The following is a 23,568-nucleotide window of genomic DNA, read 5'->3' on the forward strand; positions in this document are numbered from 1 at the left end:
GGGTATAGCACTTAGAGTCTCGGATCATGAGTGTTTTCTGTGAAGGAGACAGTAGAGACTCCCCGTCAGCCCCTGGGTGGGTCAGGAGGTCAGAGCATACCCATCATGTTGCTTTGCGCCCACAATTGAGGGGGGCCAACGTCGGGCCGGGACAGATGAAGCTAGGCTAGCATAGATGCCCGGGATTGTTTTGGGCATTTGGTTAGTGTCTGAGTCAAGGCTCGTCTGAGGAAGGCTACGTGGTAAGTAAGTAGGCTTTGCACATTTTGACTTAAATTTACCCGTGTAATTGGGAGTAGAAAGTCAGGTTCTCAGGAAGTCAGACCTGTGGTTCTGTTGACAGGCAGGGTCTGGGAGCACAGGTTGGTTTTTAAAATCTTCATTTTCATGTCTCGGTCTCTTGAGTTTTGGGGAGCCATTACTCCCAGCTCAGTCCTATGGTTTCTGAGGATTTTCTCCTCAGCCAGGGCAAAGGGAAATCTTGGGTACAAGATGATTGCGTCTCTGGTAATTGGATGGCTGTTGTACTCTGTTCACATGGGTCTCTTGCTTACTCCCAGAAATGTCTGGAAGAGAAGAGTGAGATCCTTCAGGAGAAGATTTCCCAGCTGGAGGATCGAGCAGCTCAGCTGCAGGGGAGCCCTGCCCCGGAGAAGGGTGAGGTGCTGGGTGACGCCTTGCAGGTAGGAATAGACAGAAGCAGTAAGGCAATTTGCTAGGGTTGATTCTTGGTGTTCTTTGATAGGGTTGATCCCCGTTTTATCTCTTTATCCCAACAGCTGGATACCCTGAAACAAGAGGCAGCCAAACTTGCCACAGATAACACAGAGCTCCAAGCCCGCGTAGAGACTCTGGAGTGTGAGCGTGGTAAACAGGAAGCCCAGCTGCTTGCTGAGCGGGGCCACTTTGAAGAAGAGAAGCGGCAGCTGGCCAGCTTGGTTGCTGACCTGCAGAGCTCCGTCTCTAACCTCAGCCAGGCCAAAGAGGAGCTGCAGCAAGCCTCCCAGGCTCAGGGGGCTCAGCTCACTGCCCAGCTGGCCTCTCTGACAGCACTGAATGCCACCCTGCAGCAGCAAGATCAAGAGCTGACCAGCCTGAAAGAACAGGCCAAAAAGGAACAGGCTCAGATGTTACAGACCTTGCAAGAGCAAGAACAGGCTGCCCAGGGCCTCCGCCAGCAGGTGGAGCAGCTGAGCAGCAGCCTGAAGCTGAAGGAGCAGCAATTGGAAGAGGCAGCCAAGGAGCAGGAGGCAGCCAGGCAGGATCACGCCCAGCAACTGGCCACCATTGTTGAGGCTCGAGAGGCCTCTGTAAGGGAGCGAGATGCTGCTCGCCAGCAGCTAGAAACATTGGAGAAGGAGAAGGATGCCAAGCTGGAGAGCCTGCAGCAGCAACTTCAGGCTTCTAATGAAGCCAGGGACACTGCGCAGACCTCGGTCACACAGGCCCAGCGGGAAAAGGCAGAGCTGAGCCAAAAGATAGGAGAACTCCATGCCTGCATTGAAGCTGCCCACCAGGAACAGCGTCAGGCCCAAGCTCACGTGACAGAGCTAGAGGCCCAGCTGAAGGCTGAGCAGCAAAAAGCAACTGAGAGAGAAAAGGTGGTGCAGGAGAAGGTCCAGCTCCAGGAGCAGCTCCAGGCCCTTGAGGAGACTTTGAAGATTGTCAGAGGTAGCCTTGAAGAAGAGAAATGCAGGGCTGCAGATGCCCTGAAGGAGCAGCAGCGCCACGCCACTGAGATGGAGGCAGAGACTCGACACCTGATGGAGCAGCGGGAGCAGGAGCAGAAGGAGTTAGAGCAGGAGAAGGCTGAGCGAAAGGGGCTGGAGGCCCGGCTACAGCAGCTTGAAGAGGCTCATCAGGCCGAGACTGAAGCCTTGCGACATGAGCTAGCAGGGGCCACAGCTGCTCAGCACGGAGCTGAGAGTGAGCGTGAGCAGCTCCTCAGGGAGGTTGAGAGCTGGCAGAAGCGGGTTGAAGCCAGACAGCAAGAGGAGGCAAGGTATGGTGCCATGTTCCAGGAACAGCTGATGGCCTTGAAAGGGGAGCATGGAAAGATTGGCCAAGAAGAACAGAAGGAGGCAGGAGAGATCCACGGTGAAGGCCAGACAGGCCAGCAGCAGAGTCAGCTAGCTCAGCTTCATGCCTGTTTGGCAAAAGCCCTTCAGCAGGTCCAGGAGAAAGAAGCGAGAGCACAGAAGCTGCTAGATGATCTCTCGGCTCTGCGGGAGAAGATGGCTGCCACTAACAAGGAGGTGGCCTGCCTGAAGGCCTTGGTGCTCAAGGCAGGTGAGCAGCAGGCAGCAGCCTCACATGAGCTCAAAGAGCCCCCGAGGGCTGGGAACCAAGAGTCTGACTGGGAGGAAGAGCAGGCAAGGCCGTTGGGTAGTACACAGGCAGCACTGAAGGCTGTGCAGCGTGAAGCTGAGCAAATGGGCGGAGAGCTGGAGAGACTGCGGGCAGCACTGATGCAGAGCCAGGGGCAGCAGCAAGAGGTTCGTGGGCAGCAGGAGAGGGAGGTAGCACGGCTGACCCAGGAGCGGGGCCAGGCCCAAGCTGACCTGGCTCAGGAGAAGGCAGCCAAGGCAGAACTTGAGATGCGGCTGCAGAACACCCTCAATGAGCAGCGTGTGGAGTTTGCTGCCTTACAAGAAGCACTGACCCATGCCATGACAGAAAAGGAAGGGAAAGACCAAGAGCTTGCCAAACTTCGTGAGCAAGAGGCAGCTCAGAGATCAGAGCTGAAGGCGCTTCAGCAGACTTTGGAAGAGCTGAAGAAGAAAGAGAAAGAGCACCCCACAGGGGGTGCCAGGGGAGAAGACGCTTCAGGAGATGGCCCAGGATCCCAGCTGCACACACCTGGGAAGACAGAGGCACCAGGCCCTGAGGTGGAGGCTCTTCGGGCAGAGATCAGTAAGCTAGAGCGGCAGTGGCAGCAGCAGCAGCAACAGGTTGAAGGCCTGACACACAGCCTGGAGTCCGAGCGTGCTTGCCGGGCTGAGCAAGACAAAGCCCTGGAGACACTGCAGGGCCAGTTAGAGGAGAAGGCTCGAGAGCTGGGGCATAATCAGGCTGCCTCAGCCTCAGCTCAAAGAGAGTTGCAAGCCCTCCGTGCCAAAGCCCAGGACCACAGCAAAGCTGAGGAAGAGTGGAAGGCCCAGGTAGCCCGTGGCCAGCAGGAAGCTGAGAGAAAGAGCAGTCTTATCAGCAGCTTGGAAGAGGAGGTATCCATCCTGAATCGCCAAGTCCTAGAGAAGGAGGGAGAAAGCAAGGAGTTGAAGCGCCTGGTTGTAGCTGAGTCAGAGAAGAGCCAGAAGCTGGAAGAGCGGCTGCGCCTGCTTCAGGTAGAAACAGCCAGCAGCAGTGCCAGGGCAGCAGAACGCAGCTCAGCTCTACGGGAGGAGGTACAGAGCCTCCGAGAAGAGGTAGAGAAGCAGCGTGTAGTTTCTGAGAACTTGAGGCAGGAGCTGGCCTCACAAGCGGAGCGAGCTGAGGAATCGGGTCAAGAATTGAAGGCCTGGCAGGAGAAGTTTTTCCAGAAGGAGCAAGCGCTCTCTGCCCTGCAGCTGGAGCACACCAGCACACAGGCCCTGGTGAGTGAGCTGCTGCCTGCCAAGCACCTTTGTCAGCAGCTGCAAGCTGAGCAGGCAGCTGCCGAGAAGCGCTTCCGGGAGGAGATAGAGCAGAGCAAGCAGGCAGCTGGCGGGCTGCAGGCAGAGCTAATGCGGGCTCAACGGGAGCTTGGAGAGCTAGGATCTTTGCGGCAGAAGATTGTTGAGCAGGAGCGAGCAGCCCAGCAGCTGCGGGCAGAAAAGGCCAGCTATGCAGAGCAGTTGAGCATGCTGAAGAAGGCCCATGGCCTGCTGGCCGAGGAGAACCGGGGGCTGGGAGAACGGGCCAACCTGGGCCGGCAGTTTCTAGAAGTAGAGCTCGATCAAGCCCGGGAGAAGTATGTCCAGGAGCTGGCCGCTGTGCGCACTGATGCCGAGACTCACCTGGCTGAAATGCGGCAAGAAGCTCAGAGCACTAGCCGGGAGCTGGAGGTGATGACCGCCAAGTACGAAAGTGCCAAGGTGAAGGTCCTAGAGGAGAGGCAGAGGTTCCAAGAAGAGAGGCAGAAACTCACTGCCCAGGTAAGGTGTCCATGCTGTGTCCTCTGCATTCTGTAGCCCTCCCCTTGCCTCCACCCCAGATGGACACTGCCTACCTGCCTTCACTCATTGAGTAGCAGAGAAAGATAAGTAAGCAGTAGAATCCCGTTTGTCGGAAAGAGAATGCTATGACAGCGAGTGGTGGTGCATGCCTGTAGTCCCAGCACGTAGGAGGCTAAGTCAGGAGGAGGATCATGAGTTTGAGGCCGCTTATGGGTTGCATAGTTAGATCCTGTTTGAACTTCCACAGTCACCCCCCCACCCTCCAACAGACGATGTCTATGGCCCCCTTTTCTTTGAGAGCTGAATCTAAAGAGTCAGGTTGACTACCCTTTTGTTTCTTTGGTGTTTTAAAACAGGATCTAATGTAACTCAGGCTAACCTTGAACTCACCATATAAGTAAAGATGGCCTTGCACTCTTGATCTTCCTGCCTTCACCTCCCACGTGTTGGGATCACAGGCCCCTGTGTCCTGTTACCTGATTCCAGCTGGCCTGCCCCCATGTCCCCCCTCTCCCTTCTATGGGGGAAGTCTCAGAGCCCGAGTGAGGTCAGTCTGGCAGTGGCTGCATCTCACTGTCTCCATTGCTTCTCCCCCTGCACAGGTGGAGCAACTAGAGGTATTTCACAGAGAGCAGACTAAGCAGGTAATGCCTGGGGTTCTGGATAAATGCTGGCTGCTTAAGCGGTGACCAGTCTCGGTGCATGACCCCGGCTGCAGCTTGCTCCGCCGGCTCCTCTTGTGAACTGTTTGTGAAAGGCAGGCCCAGGCTGCCCAGGAGTACAGTGTTAATCGGCCCTCTCTGGGGCCTCGTCCCATCCATCCCAGGTCGGCCTCTCCCCTCTGCCCTTCCTTTCACCTATCAGAAACAAGGGGTGGTATCGCTTCATCTTTCCTACACTATCCTGGCGACAAATTCAGTCCTTGTGGCACAAACCTCCAGTCCTGTTTTGAGTTAAGGAGACTTATCCAAGAGGAAGAGCAGGTTTATGTGGCTTTGTTTAGGTTATTTCCATTCTTCCCTCCGAGTTATCCAGGGTATGAAGATGACAAATGAGGCAGCCCTTGGAGGATAGGGAACCTGACCTGCTCAGAATGCTCAGCCAGTACACTCTGGAGCCTTACCCCAGAACCTCGCTCCCAGAGCTTTCTGGAACAGAAGTAGAAAGGGTCTTCCCCAGACGGCCCCTGTGGTCTCTCTGCCTTCATTCCTCTCAGGCCTCTCCGTCCTCCTACTTAATAGGTTAGAGAAATTTAGTGAGAACACTTTCTTTACCTCCCTCCCTCCCTCCCTCCCTCCCTCCCTCCCTCCCTCCCTCCCTCTCTCCCTCTCCCCTCTCTCTCAGATTTATTTATTATGTAAACAGTGATCTGCCTGCATATATACCTGCAGGCCAGAAGAGGACACTAGATCTCATTACAGAGGGTTGTGAGCCACAATGTGGTTAAACGCAGGGTCTCTGGAAGAGCAGTCAGTGCCCTTAAGCTCTGAGCCGTCTCTCCAGCCCCAGAACACCCTCTCCTTTCTAGCCACTATAGACATTCTAAAAAAAAAAAGTGGGATAATCAAATTGGAAAGCAAGCAGTTAGCAATGGAGCCTTTTGCCTCTTCCTTTGCTGCCTGTTCATGCCTAAGCTCCCATAATGCCTGGAGGAAACATGGCTGCTTTTGGCTGTTAGGATCCCTATGCTCTTTGGTAGTTGAGGGAGGGGCTTGGGAGTATGTGCTGCCCTGCTCTTGTCTTCAGCATTCTTTTCTCCCAGTGCTAACTGCAGTGGCCATGCTGCTAGCATCTCTAACCCCTTGGAGAGTGGAAAGAGGTCTGGGGGCTTTGCTTTGGTTATTTTGGGGGAGGAGGGAGCAATGAATGTACTTTGACAATGTCTGTTAGCACCAGAGTGGGAGTCTTGTTTCTATTTTGTTTTTAATTCTTTGCGTATGAGTGTTTGCCTATATAGGTATATACACATTCTATGCATGCCTGCTGCCTGCAGGGACCAGAAGGGGATGTTAGGTCCCCTGGAACTGGAGTGATAGTTCATTTTGAGCTGGCATGTGGGAGCTGGGAACCAAACCTGGGTCTTCTACAAGAACTTGTAGAACTTTTTTTTTTTTTTTTTTTTTTTTTTTCCGGAGCTGGGGAAACTTGAACTTATAACCACTTACTCATCTCTCCAACCCCATAGCTGTTCTGTCCTTGCCTCAACTTTTCCAGGTTGGGTGTGGGAGCAGAGAACACAGTCAGATGTGTAGAGATGCCCACTCTGAAGGGTCAGGCATTTAATTTGGTGGCAGAGACTTCAGCTGGAATGAGTTTGGTCAGGTGACCTTGGTAGCATCTGTTTGGGACCACCTCAGGCCCTGATAACCTTTGGGCAGCAGGGAGTTACCTGTGTAGAGGAAGGGCCTGAGGATAATAATGGTTAGTCTAGACCTCCAGTGTTTAGTCAGAGGAACAGAACTGACTGGATCTGCATTTATCAGGAGGAGAAGCAGTACAGTAGCTTACATGCTATGGCCTGACTGTTTAAACAGGAACTGTCTTTTGATGGAAGAAAAAGTAATCTGGTGGTGGTTCAGTCCATAAAGCTGATGCTTCTGCTGGTCTGTCTTGGAGTCCCAGAGCAGCAGAGGAGTGCCTGCTTCGGCAGTAGGATAAACTTGCCAGCAAGATTGCGGGCAAGAAGGAAAAAAGCAAAGCTTCCTCTGTGTCTTTTTATATGGACGGCCGCCAGAAGGTGTGGCCCAGATTTAGAGTGGCTCATCCTGCCTCAGACGATCCAGTCAAGAAAACCTAACCTTCTGGAGAGCCCTACCCCAACCCTCTAGGCATTGTAACTGGGTCTTCAAAAGGCCATTCCATCATTCTATCAGAATGGCTGCTTCAGGATAGTGGAGATTATGACGAATGGGTTCCGTGAACATGGGCCACTGTTGAACTTCTTCTCTAGCTGCTAAATGAGTTTGTTAGTTAGAAGCAGTACTGTGTGGAATATCATGATGGTGGATACACTATTCTGTAAATCCATGATGGCAGTTTCAGCAGAAGCATTTTGTGCAGGAAAGGCAAATCCATAACCAGAATAATTATCTACTTCAGTAGGACAGAGTTTGGTGTCGATCCTGCTGTGGCAGCTCTGGCACCCAGCAGCATCTGTAGCCAGGTCAGCAGCCTTGACGATGGAGGTCTGTATTGTTGAGCCCATGTACAACCTCATCTCTGCACTGTGGCCACTTTGTTCATGGACCTTGTAGGCAGTGACAGCAGTGGCCGGGGAAAAGAGGCTGATGGTCCATAGCATGGGTCATTCTGTCTATTTGATTATTGAACTCCACATCTGAAGTCATCTTTGATTAGCATTTACATAGGACATAGCTATCTTCATACCCTTTTAGGTCTGTTCTCATGCTTCCTAGATAGCGGTTTTCTTGCTCTTTCCAAGTCTCTTAGCCATCCAGCCAGTCAGTCTGCTACAGCCCATGAATCTTGAACGATTGCACATCTGGGCCATTTCTCCTTCTAAGCAAAGTGGATGCCCATATGTACTGCCTGAAGTTCTGCGCACTATGAAGATTTCTCTTTCCCTGCTGTTTTTCAGGGTTGTCTCAGAAAAGGGTTGTAATGCTGCAGCCACCTATTTGTGGATGCGGCCAGCATAATGTACAGAAGCAGCAGTAAACCAGGCCCTAGGCTTCTCTCTTTCAGTCAGTCAATCATTAGGGCACACCCTATAATGGTGCCTGCGCAGGCTTGGGAGCAGAGGGCACTGTAAGGGTAATGGAGACAGTAGGCACTCTCAAAGGGAGGATACTTGTCTGCAGAGAATGGTAGACCCTCGCTCCAAAACCCCAAAGGTGACTCCTCAGTGACCCCCTGTCTCCCACTGACAGACACCTTGAGTACTGTTGGGTCTGCTGGATCATGTGGTTCACGTGGTAGACAGAACACCCTGCACGGAAGCCTGGACCATCTGAAGAGCCTTCTCCTGTTCCAGGCCCCACACAGAGCTAGCAGCTTTCCAAGTGACTTGGAATATGGGCCAGAGTAACACACTCAAGTGAGGAATGTGCTGCCTCCAGGGTCTAGATAGGCCCACTGAATGTGTTTGCTTCTTTCTTGGTGGTGGGAGGGGCCAGGTGTAATAACATCCTTCCCCTTAGAAGGAGTATCTCTGCGTGCCCCACCACTGGACTCCCAAGAATTTCACTGAACCAGAAGGCCCTTTAATTTTGATTGGATTTATTCCTTATCCTCGGATGCCCGTGTGTTACCAACAAGTCCAAAGTAGTTGCTACTTCCTGCTCACTTGGTCCAGTCAGCATAATGTTGTCAATATAGAGGACCAGTATAATGTTTTGTGGAAGAGATGGGTGATTAAGATCCCTTCAAACTAAGTTATGGCACAGGGCTGGGTAACAGACCCTTGAGGTAAAACTCTAAAGGTATAGTGCTGCGCTTGTCAATAGAAAGCAATTTGTTTCTGGTGGTATTTATGGACAGCTATTGAGAAACAGGCATTTGCTGGATTGATAGCTACACACGGTACCAGGAGGTGCGTTAATCTGCTCGAGTAAGGACACCACAGCTGGTACAGCAGCTGCATTTGGAGTCACTACTTAAATTTGCAGTAGTCAAACTGTTGTTCTCCACGATCCGTCTGTCTTCTGTACTGGCCAGATAAGAGTTAAAGGGAGGTGTGGTAGGGACCGTCACCTCTGCATCTTCCCTGGGAGGGGCAACGCTAAATGGCTTCCACTTGACCTTCCAACTATCGTAGCCCTCACTCCACAGGTGAGGGAAGCTGTGCAAATTTTGCCAACTTCTAAGGATATCTGACTCAGTTGTACATTCTGGAACTGGAGCAACCACAGGATGAGTTTGGGGACATACTGGACCCACTGTGAGTTGGACTTCAGCCCAAACTCCATCAATCACCTGCCCTTCATAAGCCCCCACTTTAACTGGAGGGCCACAGTGCTTCTTGGGGGTCTCCTGAAATCAGCATTAATTCAGAACCAGTATCCACTAGACCCAGGAAGTAGGATTATTTCTTTTCTCTGGTGTACAATTACCCTTGTAAAGGCTGTAGGTCCTGATGGGGAAGGACTGGACTTTTACATGTTTTATCAAGGTTCTTCCAGCGGATCTGGTCATCCTTTCACTCCAGGTGTTCTGTGTCTGCAAACAGGTTCAAGTCTGGTTCACTGGCCAAGATAACCCATTGCCACAATCCAGTTTAGCCTTTCTTTCATTTGTCTCAGAAGTTTTCTGCTATGCAGACTAAAGAAAAAAATGTAGTAGGCTTCCTATATTTTCCATGCCTGGGAACATCATGACTGATTATCCAGGACCAAAGTTCTGCACAAATCACGACATCACAAATGTCCTGTTGTTGCTGCTGCTTGCCTGTTAGGACAACTATGGTCACTCTGCCTTTGTCAGTTCAGTGCCCACCTGGCCCCTCCTACCCCTGGGCCCAGTTAAACCTACAGCATTGAATTCATCCAACTGGGCGGCAGCAGCTCCGCCCTCAACCCCAGCACATAAAAGGGAGATGACAGAGTATGCTGGCACTCTCTCACCATCCCTGTCCCACAGGATTATTGAGGACGTGTCTTCTGGGCCTTTCACTGTGGAGGGCGTAGTTTGATAGAGCATATCCACTCAAACATTACAGCTTCCCTGAGCTGGAAAGTACTCAGCAGCATGAAGTCAAGGGAGATAAGGCATCTACAGGTCCTTTTCAGTAGGTCACCTTTTGACAAATGCTTCCTCGAACTTTTGACACCTTTTCTTAAAAAACTGTGCATGCTTCATAGTAAATCCAGAATCTCTCCTCCATGGGCCTGAATCAGTGAACTCAGTTTGATCTGTTGTAATGTTCTTTCCACCATAACCCCACACCCTTACAACTTACCCCACACAGGTGTCCCACACAGAATACTTGAATGAATTAGCAAAGTTATTTAGCTCCTTGGTTTTAGGTTTGGCTATAAATTATTGGTGGGCCCTGAGAAACAGCGGTGTTCGTTGTCTTGCCAGACCAAACTACAGGATCACATTCCTTAATAAATGCCCTTACTTTAACTGTTGACACCTTCTAGGACTTGAATTTTGGTTTTGATTCTCCCAAGGCACACTTAGAAATCTTTAGACTGGTTGTGCATATCCAGAACAAGAAAGTGAGGCAAGCAGGCAAAGAGCAAAAACTTCCTTTTATGTCCTTTTATGTGAGCTGCCACCAGGTGTGGCCCAGACTTAAGGTGCGTTTTCCCGCCTCAAATGATCCAATTGAGAAAAATCCCTCATAGCTGTGCCCAGTTGCTTGGGTTTTAGCTGTTTGCAGATGCGGTCTAGTTGAAAACCAAGAAAGCCATTCCACCCTCATCTTCTTGTTTGTTCTTTTTCTGCTCCTCAGGTGGAAGAACTGAATAAGAAGCTGACAGAGAGTGAACAAGCCAGCAGGGTGCAGCAGCAGAAGCTGAAGGTGGGGCAGCCGTGGGACAGGCCTGTCCTCTGCCTCAGAGCGCCAGGGTGGAGGGACAGCTTCTCTAAGCCCTTGGGCAGTACCAGGCCAGAGCAGGTGCTCCCTGGGGGCCTGGTTGCCCAGGAACCTGTCCTGGGCCTCAGAAACCTTGGCTTTGTCTTCAGGGATCTCTCACCGAAAGGCCTTCTCTCTGTTACAGCCAACTATGCTTTTCAGTTAAAAATATCAAGGCATAGGTCTGGTTGAGTGGTAGAGCACTGCTTGGTGCACAGAAGACCTAGGCTCAGCTCCAGCACCTCAGAACAGGTTACTTTGTTTGTTCTTGATTTACCCTAGCCACTTTCCCAGTCAGTAGGGCAATTGCTAATGACTGCAAGACAGAATAGGACAAGTTCCTCCATCCCAGAAAGTTCTGTGGGAAAGCCCTGCTGTAAGTAGTTGGGGTTCAAGAGTTGAGAGTTTCAACAATTCTCAATCTTAGAATGCATGTCCCTGCCCTCCTTGGGATGGGAGACCCCATCCCATTATGCCACCCAGAGTCCTGGGATTACTTGGCATTTGCCATAATGACCAGTGCAGTTAACACTTAATGCTCCCAATTCTGTTACCTTCTTCGTTCCAGTGTTTGCTTTCAGCAGCTCTAAGCTTCCCATCCCTTAGTTAAGGGCAAAGGATTGGGCACCAGTTCCACAGGGACTTGTGTAGCACATAGTGGATCCCAGGTAGAGGAACTCTGGGATTCAGTTTCCTTCTCAGCGTCCTTGTCCGTGGTCTGTGGTGAACAGTAAGCAGGTTTGTCATGTCCCTTTTTAGGGTTGTTATGAGCTAGCAGATGGAGGAGTTTTGTAGTCCCACCCAGTACCTGTGGTAAACCAAGCTGACACTGCAGATACGGGGACCAGCTGCTGCTCCTCATGAGGAGTTAGGGTTCCCTTAGGAGACAGTGGTGGCATCGTAAAGGAGTCAACCCCCAGTTTTGGAGTAGGTGGATGAAGTTCAAGGTTTACTGTACTGTCAGTTTGCCTAAATCCCTGGTCTCTTCTCTTCTGTAAAACAAGGATAAAAGTTGTTTCTTGGAGAAGTGAGTTCCTGTCATTGGCATGCACATGCACATGCAGCTGTCTCGGCTCTAGACCAGGGCACTCTCAGAAGATCCCTTTCTGTTCCCTTGAGAGAGAATGTCCTTGTACAGGGGTGAGATTCCTGGTGCTCGGCCTCAGATGGCGGCAGGACTGTGAGAAGCGTTAGAGCCAGCAGATGGTCAGCACACGCCGGACAGTCTGGGAGGGAGAATGGAATTGGTTGTAGGCTGCGGTTGGGGGTGTGTGCATTGGACTGAGGCGTCCCTAGATGTCCTGAGAATCTATTCAGAAGACTGGGAAGGACCTGTGGAAACTGAGCAGCAGAAGCAGGCCAGTGGGTTTGGGTAATCAGAGTTCCCTTGTTTTGATTGATTTCTCAGGCTTTCCAGGCCCAGGGAGGTGAAAGCCAGCAGGAGGTCCAGCGCCTCCAGACACAGCTGAGTGAGCTGCAAGCCCAGCTGAGCCAGAAGGAGCAGGCAGCTGAGCACTACAAGCTACAGGTGCGGGGCCAGGAGCCAGCCTGCTCTGCCCTTCTTCCTGACCATTTCTAGGCTCTGCCACACACACACACCCTGTCTGTCCACACAGATGGAGAAAGCCAAGACCCATTACGATGCCAAGAAGCAGCAGAACCAAGAGCTGCGGGAACAGCTTCAAGACCTGGAGCAGCTGCAGAAGGACAACAAGGAGCTGCGGTCTGAGACTGAACGTCTGGGCCGTGAGCTGCAGCAGGCAGGGCTGAAGACCAAGGAAGCTGAACAGGCTTGCCGGCACCTCACAGCCCAGGTGCGCAGCCTGGAGGCCCAGGTGAGCATCTGTTTCAACAGCAGCCCCTCACCCTGATCTGTTGTACTACGTGCCTCCTCTCCAAGGCCACCCCTACTCTAGGCTTCTTTTTATTTTACTTCTAAGGTTGCCCACGCAGACCAGCAGCTTCGAGACCTGGGCAAATTCCAGGTGGCAACTGATGCCTTAAAGAGCCGTGAGCCTCAAGTGAAACCCCAGCTGGACCTAAGTATTGACAGCCTGGATCTGAGCTTGGAGGAGGGAACCCCGTGCAGTGTCGCTAGGTCAGGAGACATGCCTCTCTGTCCTGGGCCTGTTCATTGAGTGTGCGCTGTTCTAGCCCGTGGGTCTTCTGTGATGACAGATGCCTGCGTAGGGCACAGGAGAAGTGAAAAGGAGGTGGAACAGTTAGGAAAGCCTTGGAAGGAAGCTCTGCTGAGTTTTGATAAACTCTACAAGAGTGTGCAGAGGCGGGTGAAGGAGCAGCCTGTAGTGTGAGGCCAAGTAGGTCTGGCAGCCAAAGGCTGATGGACTTCAGAAGTGCTCACACTGAGGACTACAGGTTGGATTTGCATCCTAGTTTCCTGACAGTATTGAAGGCAAGGTTCGCAGTACAGTTACTGTTTCTATCAAACAGCGTGTTCTGCACTGTGGGCCAGTGTTCTGAGTTCTTGGAGCAGTTACAACTTCATTTTCCCCCTAGCCACCATGTTGGGCTCTATTCATTATACCTCCTTAAACAGAACTGGGCTTTAGAGGGATCCACAGTGATAGAGCCAGGTTTGAACCTGGCAGCCTGTCCTGAGTTCTTGTCACTACTGTGCAGTGTGTCTCATGGCAGTCTGTCTCTAGGTGAGATGAGCTGAGGGGAGGGAGTGCACATGGGGAGTGTGCAGCTAGTAGAGTTCTCAGAATGTTGACTGCAATTGTGTGTGGTAAAAGAGGTCAAATTACACCCATGCTCATGACCTGGCAACCTGTGAAGATGCCCGTGCTTAGTTAAAATAGGAGATCCAGGAGGAAGAGCAGGCAGAGGGGTTTGGAGTAGGCCTGCTAATTGTGGAGCACTGTGGCATCTGAGGGACGTCTGGCTCCATAGCTGTCTGACCTGAAGAGCAGGGTTTGGCTATGGTAGAGAGAGATCTGAGAGCTGCTAATATGAAGGGGTTAGGGGCAACCAAGAGTGGACTGAAAAGGTCCCAGTCAAGGCCCCTTTTTAGTATCTCTGAAGGACCAGTGGTAGTTGCTTTAGGTAGTTTGGGGCAAGGAGACAGACAGTGTCTTCTAGCTCACGATCTGCATCTCAGCAAGTTGCTTTTTCTACAGCAAGCTGCCTCGTACCCAGCCAGATGGTACCAGTGTCCCAGGAGAGCCAGCCTCACCCATCTCCCAGCGCTTGCCCCCCAAAGTGGAATCCCTGGAGAGTCTCTACTTCACCCCCATTCCTGCTCGGGGTCAGGCCCCCTTGGAGACCAGCCTGGACTCTCTGGGGGATGCCTTCCCTGACTCCGGCCGTAAGACCCGCTCTGCTCGCCGGCGTACCACACAGATCATCAACATTACCATGACCAAGGTTAGGCTACTGGGCATAGGGCTGTCCAGGAGTCCTAAGTCAGGAACACTCAGGAATGACTGACATCTTTTAAAAAGGGCATGGATTTGTTTAGGATCTCTTTTCTTTTCAGATTTTATATACATAATTGCTCAATTTCATGCACATTAGAAGACAGAATCAGATACTGTCTGATTACAGATGGTCGTGAGCCACCATGTGGTTGCTGAGAATTGAACTCAGGACCCCTGGAAGAGCAGCCAGTGTCTTAACCACTGAGCCATCTCTCCAGCCTCTAGTCTCTCCTGCTGCCGGGAAGACAGAGCAGGATAAAATTAATAGCAGCTAATTCTGAGCCTCTGGCACCCCATGCAGCCAGGATGCAGCTTGTGTGGCTCACAATACTCTGCTACTTCTAGACTTACATACTCTCTCCCTTCTCCAGGGGACAGGTGGAAAGGTGCTTTATGCCCCCTACTACTGAGAATTTGGGGTAGTGTAGATGATGTTCATACCTGGGAACCTTGTCCTAGGACAGCAGAGGTTGTGGTCTACGTCCAACAAGATGGCTTAGGGGTTAGGGGTTCTGGCTCTTCGCCTAGCTACTTCCTAGCTGTGTGACTAGAGGGTAGTCACCTTGCTCTTATCTCTGAAATAAGCCTCCTTTAAAATGTGGTAGGTAGAAGAGTTTTGGCAACCTCAGCATCTTTCAGGATGCTCTGGCTGTGTGGTCTGTTTACACACTTTCAGTGTAAAGACCGTTTTGAAGCAGAGGGCAGCGCAGAGGGAGGTGATGCTGCTTTAGAGTGTTACTGCACTGTTTGTTCTTCCAGAAACTAGAACTGGAGGAGCCGGACAGCGCCAACTCGTCCTTCTACAGTACGCAGTCTGCCCCTGCTTCCCAGGCCAACTTGCGAGCCACTTCCTCCACTCAGTCTCTGGCCCGCTTGGGCTCTCCTGATGACAGCAACTCCGCGCTGCTCAGCCTGCCTGGCTACCGGCCTACCACCCGAAGCTCTGCTCGGCGCTCCCAGACCAGGACATCCAGTGGGGCCCCCCACGGTGAGGAGACAGATTTACTAAATTCCAAAAGCTCCAGGCAGGCCTCCTTGCTGCCTCCCGATGCCAGAGCTGCTGCCCCTCACTCAGCCTCTGCCATCTCTGGGCCTTGCCTATCCTAGGACTACAAGGGGACAGTCTGAAGCAGGGGTGCTCACCAGTTAAGATTCCCACACAGTTCCCAGTGCGAGCTGACTCTTGTGGGAGTCAGTCCTCTGGGCTGCCTTCTGGGAAACTGGACTTGGGAAGTTGGCCTGCCCAGCGGTCTCCTGGAAGTTGCCTTAGCATCTAGGGACCCTCCCTGGTTATCAGTTCCTGACCCTCAGCTTCTCTTGGTGTGGGGCACCAGGCCTTGGCAGGTGAATAAGATGCTACAGCCTCTGGTTATGAACTCTGATCTCCCCCAGAGAGCACCTCCATGAGACAAATGGCTTGGTGTGCCACTTTGGCTCTGTAACATCATTACAGAACAGAACCTGTGGATCCAGCCTGAAGCCCCCCAGGAAGGTGGAAGGGAACAGTGGCAACAAAAGTCTGGCCAGATTAGTAGGCAGGGTGCCAGCAGCCGTGCTCGCCCTAACTTGTGCCCTCTACAGGAAGGAATAGCTTCTACATGGGGACTTGCCAGGACGAGCCCGAGCAGGTGGATGACTGGAACCGCATCGCGGAGTTGCAGCAGCGCAACAGAGTATGCCCTCCGCACCTGAAGACCTGCTACCCTCTGGAGTCCAGGGTGAGGTGTGGGGTCAGGCATGACTGCTTGGGACTGTTAGCTATTCATCCAGGTGTAGATGGCATGAACAACAGGAAGGAAGGCATGTTAAGGATCCAGCTTTAGTTCTTGCTCTATACAGTTGGGGCCCACTGACCATTGCTGCTTGTCCCATGCAGCCTGCCCTGAGCCTGGCCACCATCACTGACGAGGAGATGAAAACCGGAGACCCCCGGGAAACCTTGCGCAGAGCCAGCATGCAGCCAGCTCAGATCGCTGAGGGCGCTGGCATCACTACCAGGCAGCAGCGTAAACGGGTTTCCTCGGAGACCCACCAGGGCCCCGGTACTCCTGAGGTAGGTGATGTGTGCATCTGTATTGTTCTCTTTAGCACTGCACCCAGGTATGAACCAGCTCACCAAATCTTAGTAGTGAATCGGAGGGAAGTCTCTCTTCCCAAGGGCAGATGTACAGACTGCTGGAAGGGCCTCTGTCAGAGATGGGGAAGGCTTGTCTTTTCGCCATTATCTGCCCAGTTGTCCTCTGCCTGCCTCACAGTCCAAGAAAGCTACGAGCTGCTTTCCACGCCCCATGACTCCCAGGGACCGGCATGAAGGACGGAAGCAGAACAGCACTGCTGATGCCCAGAAGAAAGCAGCTCCAGTTCTCAAGCAGGTTAGTGCAGCACCGAAGGGGAAGGAGGAAGGCCAAGTGAAGCCTTGCTGGCAGCCCCAAAGTAGCAGGCTGACAGACCTTCTTCCCCTATAGTCGGACCGGCGTCAGTCAATGGCTTTCAGCATCCTTAACACACCCAAGAAGCTGGGAAATAGCCTTCTACGGCGAGGAACTTCAAAGAAGACCCCAGCAAAGGTTTCCCCCAATCCTCGCAGTGGAACCCGCCGCTCTCCACGCATCGCCACCACCACGGCTGGTGCTGCTACTGCTGCCACCACTCCTCGGGCCAAGGGCAAGGTAACTCAGTACAAGGAGACCACCCCTAGACTGCTCTCTATAGACAAGGCAAAGCCAAACCACTGGAGGAGGGTTGGGGCAAGAGGGTACCCTCTGCCTTGGTTAGCCATTCATAACTGAGGACCCCACATTTCTTAGGTGTGGGCTGGCAACTTAAAGGTAGGTGTTTATGGGAACCCTACAGAGGGAGCGGTCCCAGCCACAGGGTTTTCTGAACTAGTCAATAGAGGTCGGCAACACAGACTTAATCTGGCCAAGTGACTGTCTTTCTTTTTCAGGCAAAGCATTAAAGAGTCGATACCAGTGCGTGGCCCCACCTGCGTTGTCAGCACTGACCTTGCCTGGTCCTTTTCCTTCTACTGTCCCTCAGTGCCTTCTCTCAGCTCCCAGGCCAATGGCGGCCAGCCCTCCCAGAGACTTCGATGTTTGCCTGCACCCTGGCCTGGTACCTGGACTTTCACTGGTGCCTTCTAGGCATCTTTCAGAGCTGGCCCAGGAGGCTTGGAGCTTGGACAGTGTGCGGTCTTCTCCCTATATTGCCTCCTGATCTTTTTTTTTCCTTGTTTTGGAAAAAAGTCTACTTTTCCATCATAACTAGATTTGAGGCTGGATTCTTGAGCCCAGTCTTCCTTAGTCTCTGGACCTAGAAGGGACCATTGGAGAAGCAGGCTCTACTTTCCTGCTGTTCTGGTGGCTGGGCCTAGCAGGGGTCTTTGCTCTTGAAGCCCAGGATTGGGCATGACCTGGTAGAAGCCTCTGCTCTACCTGCTTCCATATTCAGCTGCCTGGAGGATGCTTTTCCCAGGACAGATAGGTCCTGGGTCTCAGGGGTGGGAGGGGGGCAGCCTTCAATGGCAGCTCATACTTCAGCTCCCCAGACTTGCACTGGGGGGATATGGAACGATGGGAAGGTTTTTAAGGGCCGGGAATGGATCTTTTCTAAATGTTATTACTTGTAAATAAAGTCTATTTTTCTCCCTTGAGTGCTAAGCTCTTTGGGTCAGTATGAAGAAAAAGAGGGAAATTACAGCTCTTTGGAGCCTGTGTTTGGTCCTTCTACCTGGCCCTATTTCCACTCACCTATTGGTCTGGCCCCTGTCTCTAACTAGTATTATGGGCTGTTTTCTATTTCAGAGGTTCATGTTATTCTGAATTTCTATTTGGCAGTGTCCCGTGCTCCCTCCTGAGTCAGGCAGAGTTCCTGCAGACAGTACCAGGGCCTAAAAACATCAGACCTTGAGATGCTCCAGCTTTATGAGGACTGGACTCGTTGTGGGACTGCTGAGACAGACTGGCAGATACAATTGTGATCTGAAGCAGCCACTGTCCCACCCCTTCCTTGGGAACAGTACACCTGTAAAGACAGACGTAAATGCAGATAGTGGTCAGAGCTGAGTGTGAATGTTGCTAATCTCGACTACACTTGAGGGTTAACCTGTTGGATCGGGCGGCAGGCATCTCAAATTCATATTGAGTGGAGCAGAGCTCTCACTTGGCTAAGGCATCATCAGGTCTCAGAGGTTCCAGAATACCAGTGGGATGAGTAAGACATTAGAAAGTGTTAACAGGGGGTTGGGGATTTAGCTCAGTGGTAGAGCGCTTACCTAGGAAGCGCAAGGCCCTGGGTTCGGTCCCCAGCTCAGGAAAAAAAAAAAAAAAAAAAAAAAAAAGAAAGTGTTAACAGGATGGATGGACACAAGGACAAACAGGAAGAACTCCAAGGACTTAATAACTATTGTAATCTAGGTAGAAATGAAGCTTGAGTTTGAGGTTCAGCCGCTGGAAAGAGGCAATCACAGCCTGTGGTGTAGACTTCACCCTCCAGGTAGATGAGAGCCAGGCTCCGGTCAAGGTCATGCTGTGGTTGGCTTCATGGGGCCCCTGGGCCTGCTGATCTGGGTCCTGGGCTGTGGCTGGAGAGGGTTTCTTGAGAAGGGGATGGGGCTGTCTTCAATCCATCCTAGAAAAGTAAATGCACATACAGTCAGAGCTAAGAAGAGCTCTTGCCCCTCCTGTCACTGTAGTCCCAAGTTCCTTGCTAACAGTCACCGCTTACAGGTTGCATTGGAAAAGCCAATCCTTTCTTCCCCAGGTAGTGGAGTTCCTCCCATCCCTGGATGCCTTCTTTCAGGTTCCTTACCCAGAGCTGGGCCAGAATGACATGATACTGGGCCACCTGTCCGGGATCCACAAACAGACAGGAGAAGTTGGTACTTAGTAGGGAGGGGCTCAGTTCCTCCAGCACCAAGGCCCTGTGTAGCCAGGTGCTTGCGTTCCTCTGCTCCCGGCTAGAGCAGCAGAAGGAAATCATGAGAGGGTTGCAGGGGCTGGGGGGGGGGGGGGGGGCTTTCTTCCGCTAGCCTAACTGATGGCCCTTACCTTGTGTGGCCCTCCCTCAGCCGGCCTGGGAGGTGCTCAATGAAGGAGCCATTGCCCAGCCAGTAGAGGATGCTGAAGTTGGGGAAGCGGCTGCAGGCAGTGCAGGACAAGGTCAGCGTTCCATCTGGGAACACATTTGACTGTGAGTTATTCTATAAAGCAGGCCCTGCCCTGCCCAGCTTTACTCAGTCATGAGTCAGAAACAGAATACCGGAGTCCCACCTACACAGGACAGTGTTCAAGGGGCTATGCTCTGGAGTACCTTGGATCCAAGGCCCTGCAAGGTTCTCTACTATAAGAACCATGTGGGGAGCTGGGCAGTGAATGGTGAACACAGAGCCAAGTTTGCCTGGCTGGTGATTCTCAGGTTAGAGGTACACTCCCAAGGCAACCCAACCCTGTGTTCACAGCCTGCCTCTGACACCTGTACCCTCTTGGGCTCCCATGACACTTGTTCCTTACTCAGTGGCACTTCTTTCTCTGGCCAGATCACATCCAATGTTGGGTACTGCTTAGTTGGGACTGCTGGAGACCAGGAAGAGCACGGGTCCTTTGAGCTTCTGGTTAAGACAGTGGCAGTTGTCAGAGGTGCAGATGTGGCTCTGGCCAGAATGACAACATGGACATATAGAAGCAGGACCCACCAAGGACTGGGGTCTGAGGAACAAATAGTTACAGATGTAAATAAAAATAAAGCTCAACGTCCTAGCGCCTTAGTCGAGGACAGGATGCTACATGGGTTGGGACAGACCCCCACCCAGATACTCCAAGGTTCTTGCCAGGAATCAGAGTGGATGGAGACCCTTCAGCCCCCACCCTTCGTCTCTGCTGAATGCAGTACAGAGGAGCCCTGACATGGAGCCAGCGCCCTGGAAATGTGGACCACAAAGCCCAATGTCCCACCTGCTGCACAGCCACAGTGTCTCATGGTCATGATGAATGTGGAAGCAGGCAAGCCTGGTGCCTAACTGTGACTTCCTCTGGAAAAAATAAGTAGAAGTCAGCTAGCCCTACATTTCAGGTTCTTTCCCTCTGGCAATGTTACTGACCCCATTTGAGTTTTTAGAGGGCAGGCCTCAGCCACTAGCTGGGCTATGGGCACTTAAGGCTGCTGGTGTTACCTAGTAACAATTTTCTCTCACCAGCTCCAAACAGCACTTAAGACAACATTCCCCCGGCCCAGTCCTACCCATTAAGAGAGAGAGAAAGCACTTGAGCCAGGTCCTTACCTGGGAAGTAACACTCCGTTCGCCAGTTCGCCAGCCGGCCCTTGTTCTGGGAAGGCAGGCAGCAGACAGCTTCTAGGAAAGCTCCCGACTATTTTCACTTTCACTTTCTCTCTGAACTAGGAATCCCGGTCCCTACTGTGAACCAATGCTCACTGACAATTCCCAGGACCACTCTCCAACTCACTGGGTCTTCTGTCCACCTCACCCCCACTAAGGTCAACTAAGGGATGGGGCAGATCAGTCTCTCACAGGGCACTGTCTTGCCCCTACCACCCTTCACAGCCAACTTTCTACAGGGCCAAGCCTTTACTTTCTCTAGAACAAACTCCAAAGAGTCAATATTTATTGCTACTAGGGGCCCCAAACTGAATCACTGACCTTTTTACATTCAATGCCTCACTAGCTCAATAACAGCCTAGCTTCTCTCAGGCTTCCCCACCCCCACCCCTCACCCCAAGGTCAGGTCTATCACTTTACAGCCTCCACACACAGCCAGTCACAGTGCAGCTTCACTTACAGTAAGTTCAGCTCTTCCTACCCTGCTCTTAGGCCTGAATGGCTTCTGAGAGCTCCAAGGCTCAGTGTGGCTGCCTGCACCCTAACAAATCTCACCACAGGAGAGCAACTTCCCTGCCTGGCTGGTGTAAACTCCCAGCCAAGCTGAGAGCTGGCCCTAAGTAGCCAGGAAGGCACTTACGCAACACTGGCTCTCGTAGCTCAGAGGCTGGGCCTGAGGCGTGTTCCTTGAATGTCCTGCCAGAGCCTCTGAGGGCAGAAAGACCAGTGCATGCACTCATGGCAAAGTGTGGTGGGCTAAGGTTTGTGATCAGAGGGTAGAGCTGGTGACGAGTGGAATCAGGTTGGAAGGACCCGTGGGAATAGCTTCATACCTGGTTTAGATGGAGGAGGCTAAAAACTGTCTTTCATGTGCCACATTCACATTCTTCTCTTCTGAGCAACTCCACCTACCCTCTCCCCTCTCCCACCAAGGCTGCAGCATTCAGGATCTCCAGGAGATAGGTCCAGAAGTTGTACACCCTCACACACTCAGGGGGGATTTCTCAGTCCACTGGGGTATGGGTAGGGGTGCAGGAAGAGGAAAGAAGCTGTACCTTAGAACAGCCAAGACTGGAGGTAAAACATGGAAGCAGCCTTCCCCTTAGGGAAAGGGGAGGGCAAATACTAAAGGAAGAGCTGTCCCTGTCCCTGGGCTTTTGCTTAGCTCCCATTCCTCTGGGGATGGAAGGAAGAGGAAGCTACAGCAGAGTTTGAGAACAGGCTGAGTGGGGGTAGCAGGGTACTAGTCTGAGACCGAGGGTGGCATGCCACTCAGTCTGAAAGGGGACCAGTGAGGCCTCAGGGACCCTAATGCCATAGAACAGGCACCACACAGGAGGGGGTGGCTGGGACACAGGAGCCCACGATTCCCCAGGGGACATGGGAAGAGGTGGCAGACAGAAAAGCCAATGGATGTCCAGCTGTCCAGCCCAGCTCATGGAGCTTTATTCAGATGTGATGACAAGAGCCAGTTGGCTCTCGTTGCCTTCAAATGGGCCAGGCCAAATTCCCCTAGAAGCCCAGTGCTGCTGACCCATGATGCCCGCCCACTTTCTTCAAACTTCCAGGACTACAGTTAGGCCTGGTCAGAAGCCCCTTTTCAGAGCCCACGTTTATTCAGGCCTTATTCTTCCTATGCACTCAGCATCCTTAACATCAAGCCCGGGAAAAGCCCACAAGTGACCAAGCCTACATAGGGATGTTCCTGGGCTGGGAATCCCCACTTAGCTTCAAGGGTACACTGATGACTGGCAGAACAGATCCATTAGTCTGTGTGCTATGTGCATAAACACTCCCTTAGGCTTTCAGGAAGTGATGTGCAGAGTGGCCTTGGGCACATGCCAACACTTCCAGACTGAAGGGTGTACTTGCACAAGAAGCTGTAACGGTCACTGCTGCCAGAGAAGCTTTCACAGCCCAGTGATATCTAGATTGCTTTTATACCCTGCCTGGTGATACCCTGCTCAGGGGCAGGTTATCCATGCTGCTCATACGTCTAGTTCTCCCAAAACATGTCAGTGAATTTTGAGGTCACAGGGCTTCCCTGGTTGGAAAAGTCATTGATTTTGCCACACCTAGCCTTTAGTTTCCAGACAAAAAGGCAACAGAGTCATACACAATACCTATCTTATGTTCAGAGATGAAGAGACCCTTTACCACTCAGTGCTAATCTGGCACCGGTCTGAGCTCTTCTACACCGAGTGCAAACCAGGCTTGAGCCTTGCAGAGGGAAGGGCAGGGAAGGAAAGGGAAGGGAAGGGAAGGGGAGGGGAGGGGAGGGGAGGGGAGGGGAGGGGAGGGGAGGGGAGGAAAAGGGCAGGCTGAAGCACTCGGCCTCCTGAAAACCCTCCAGTGCTCACCCAGAGGTGAGTAGACTCCATCCAACCAATACCTCCAACAGCTTTGCCTACCCTGTTCAAGCAAGGTTAAGGCCTTGGGGTGGGGGACAATTCCTATGCTCCACAATAAAAAAATTTAAATATATTCATCAAAATAATTTTCTTTTAAAAAGCCCCCCACTGCTGACAGCCCCACTGGCTGGTTCTCCATCATGTCCCCTCCAACCCAGACACAGCTGGGGAGGTCCTGAATGGCCCAAGTGCCTTTGAGTCTTTTCCACCCAAGTCTTTGTGGGCAGCAAGGAGAGTGCCCTGAGGTCCATGGTGGGTGGGGTGGTTCTGCAATGATGTGGTCTCTGATTACTCCAGGCCCAGGATGTAGCTGATGCCTTGCACCAGGCCAATGATAACAGGCTGCCAGGCTACCAAGTACCGAAGCCAGTCTAGCAGCTGTCCATACATGACATGAGGCCGCTCCCAGCTGTCAGAATGTTAAGGATCACACTCACTAGACAACAGCTCTTAGGTTTATCCAGTGTGGTAGGAAGGCCTTCCTTGGGTCTGCCCAGAGTTTTAAGCTATTCCATAGCCCAGTAAAAGTAAAGCTACCCAGATTCTCTTCAGCTCTTTAGGTTGGAAAATCAGAGGAAGGAGAGCAGAGGGGACTGGAGACAGACATGAGAAGTGAGAGGTAAAACAGATGCATCACACTCTCAGAAATGACAACAGCCTAAGTCTGACAGACACGACACCCTAGAGA

General features: G+C 52.1%; 3 protein-coding genes across 18 annotated transcripts in view; 1 reads left to right on the forward strand and 2 right to left on the reverse strand.

The window, feature by feature from the left end:
- Positions 1-18,448, forward strand: part of Numa1 (nuclear mitotic apparatus protein 1) — a 74,994-nt gene extending 56,546 nt beyond the window's left edge. For 5 of the 10 annotated variants that reach the window (XM_087558940.1, XM_087558915.1, XM_087558933.1 and 2 more), the window contains exons 13-26: positions 561-683; positions 780-4,133; positions 4,757-4,798; positions 10,573-10,641; positions 12,104-12,223; positions 12,312-12,530; positions 12,636-12,793; positions 13,836-14,082; positions 14,895-15,123; positions 15,717-15,853; positions 16,012-16,188; positions 16,391-16,507; positions 16,601-16,804; positions 17,083-17,787. In XM_087558940.1, the coding sequence (XP_087415066.1) occupies positions 561-683; positions 780-4,133; positions 4,757-4,798; positions 10,573-10,641; positions 12,104-12,223; positions 12,312-12,530; positions 12,636-12,793; positions 13,836-14,082; positions 14,895-15,123; positions 15,717-15,853; positions 16,012-16,188; positions 16,391-16,507; positions 16,601-16,804; positions 17,083-17,094 (5,208 nt within the window). In that variant the 3' untranslated portion in view covers positions 17,095-17,787. 10 annotated transcript variants of the gene reach the window in all.
- A 72-nt stretch (positions 18,449-18,520) lies between these two features.
- Positions 18,521-21,063, reverse strand: Il18bp (interleukin 18 binding protein). 4 transcript variants are annotated; one of them, XR_015643450.1, is made up of 6 exons: positions 20,413-21,063; positions 20,087-20,163; positions 19,646-19,840; positions 19,184-19,307; positions 18,861-18,980; positions 18,521-18,764 (listed from the first exon to the last, which is right to left on the reverse strand). XR_015643450.1 is itself a non-coding variant. In XM_087595052.1 (6 exons), the coding sequence occupies exons 2-6, from the start codon at positions 20,115-20,117 to the stop codon at positions 18,755-18,757; spliced, it is 396 nt and encodes a 131-aa protein (XP_087451178.1). In that variant the 5' UTR covers positions 20,118-20,163; positions 20,413-21,063; the 3' UTR covers positions 18,521-18,754.
- Positions 21,064-21,885: 822 nt separating this feature from the next.
- Rnf121 (ring finger protein 121) overlaps positions 21,886-23,568 on the reverse strand; it is a 63,520-nt gene continuing 61,837 nt past the window's right edge. For 3 of the 4 annotated variants that reach the window (XM_087558985.1, XM_087559001.1, XM_087558990.1), the window contains one exon: positions 21,886-23,289. In XM_087558985.1, coding sequence (XP_087415111.1) covers positions 23,169-23,289 — 121 coding nt within the window. In that variant the 3' untranslated portion in view covers positions 21,886-23,168. 4 annotated transcript variants of the gene reach the window in all.

Source organism: Rattus norvegicus, chromosome 1, assembly GCF_021556685.1.
Source record: "Rattus norvegicus strain SHRSP/BbbUtx chromosome 1, alternate assembly SHRSP_T2T, whole genome shotgun sequence".
NCBI lineage: Eukaryota > Metazoa > Chordata > Mammalia > Rodentia > Muridae > Rattus > Rattus norvegicus.

Coding starts and splice junctions, on each gene's coding strand:
- Il18bp (XM_087595047.1), bottom strand. CDS start 20,117: ATGACCATGAGACACTGTGGCTGTGCAGCAG. Junction 19,841..20,086: donor ACACTGTGGCTGTGCAGCAG/GTGGGACATTGG, acceptor TTTGTTCCTCAG/ACCCCAGTCCTTGGTGGGTC. Junction 19,093..19,183: donor CTGAGGGAGGGCCACACAAG/GTAAGGGCCATC, acceptor CTGCTGCTCTAG/CCGGGAGCAGAGGAACGCAA.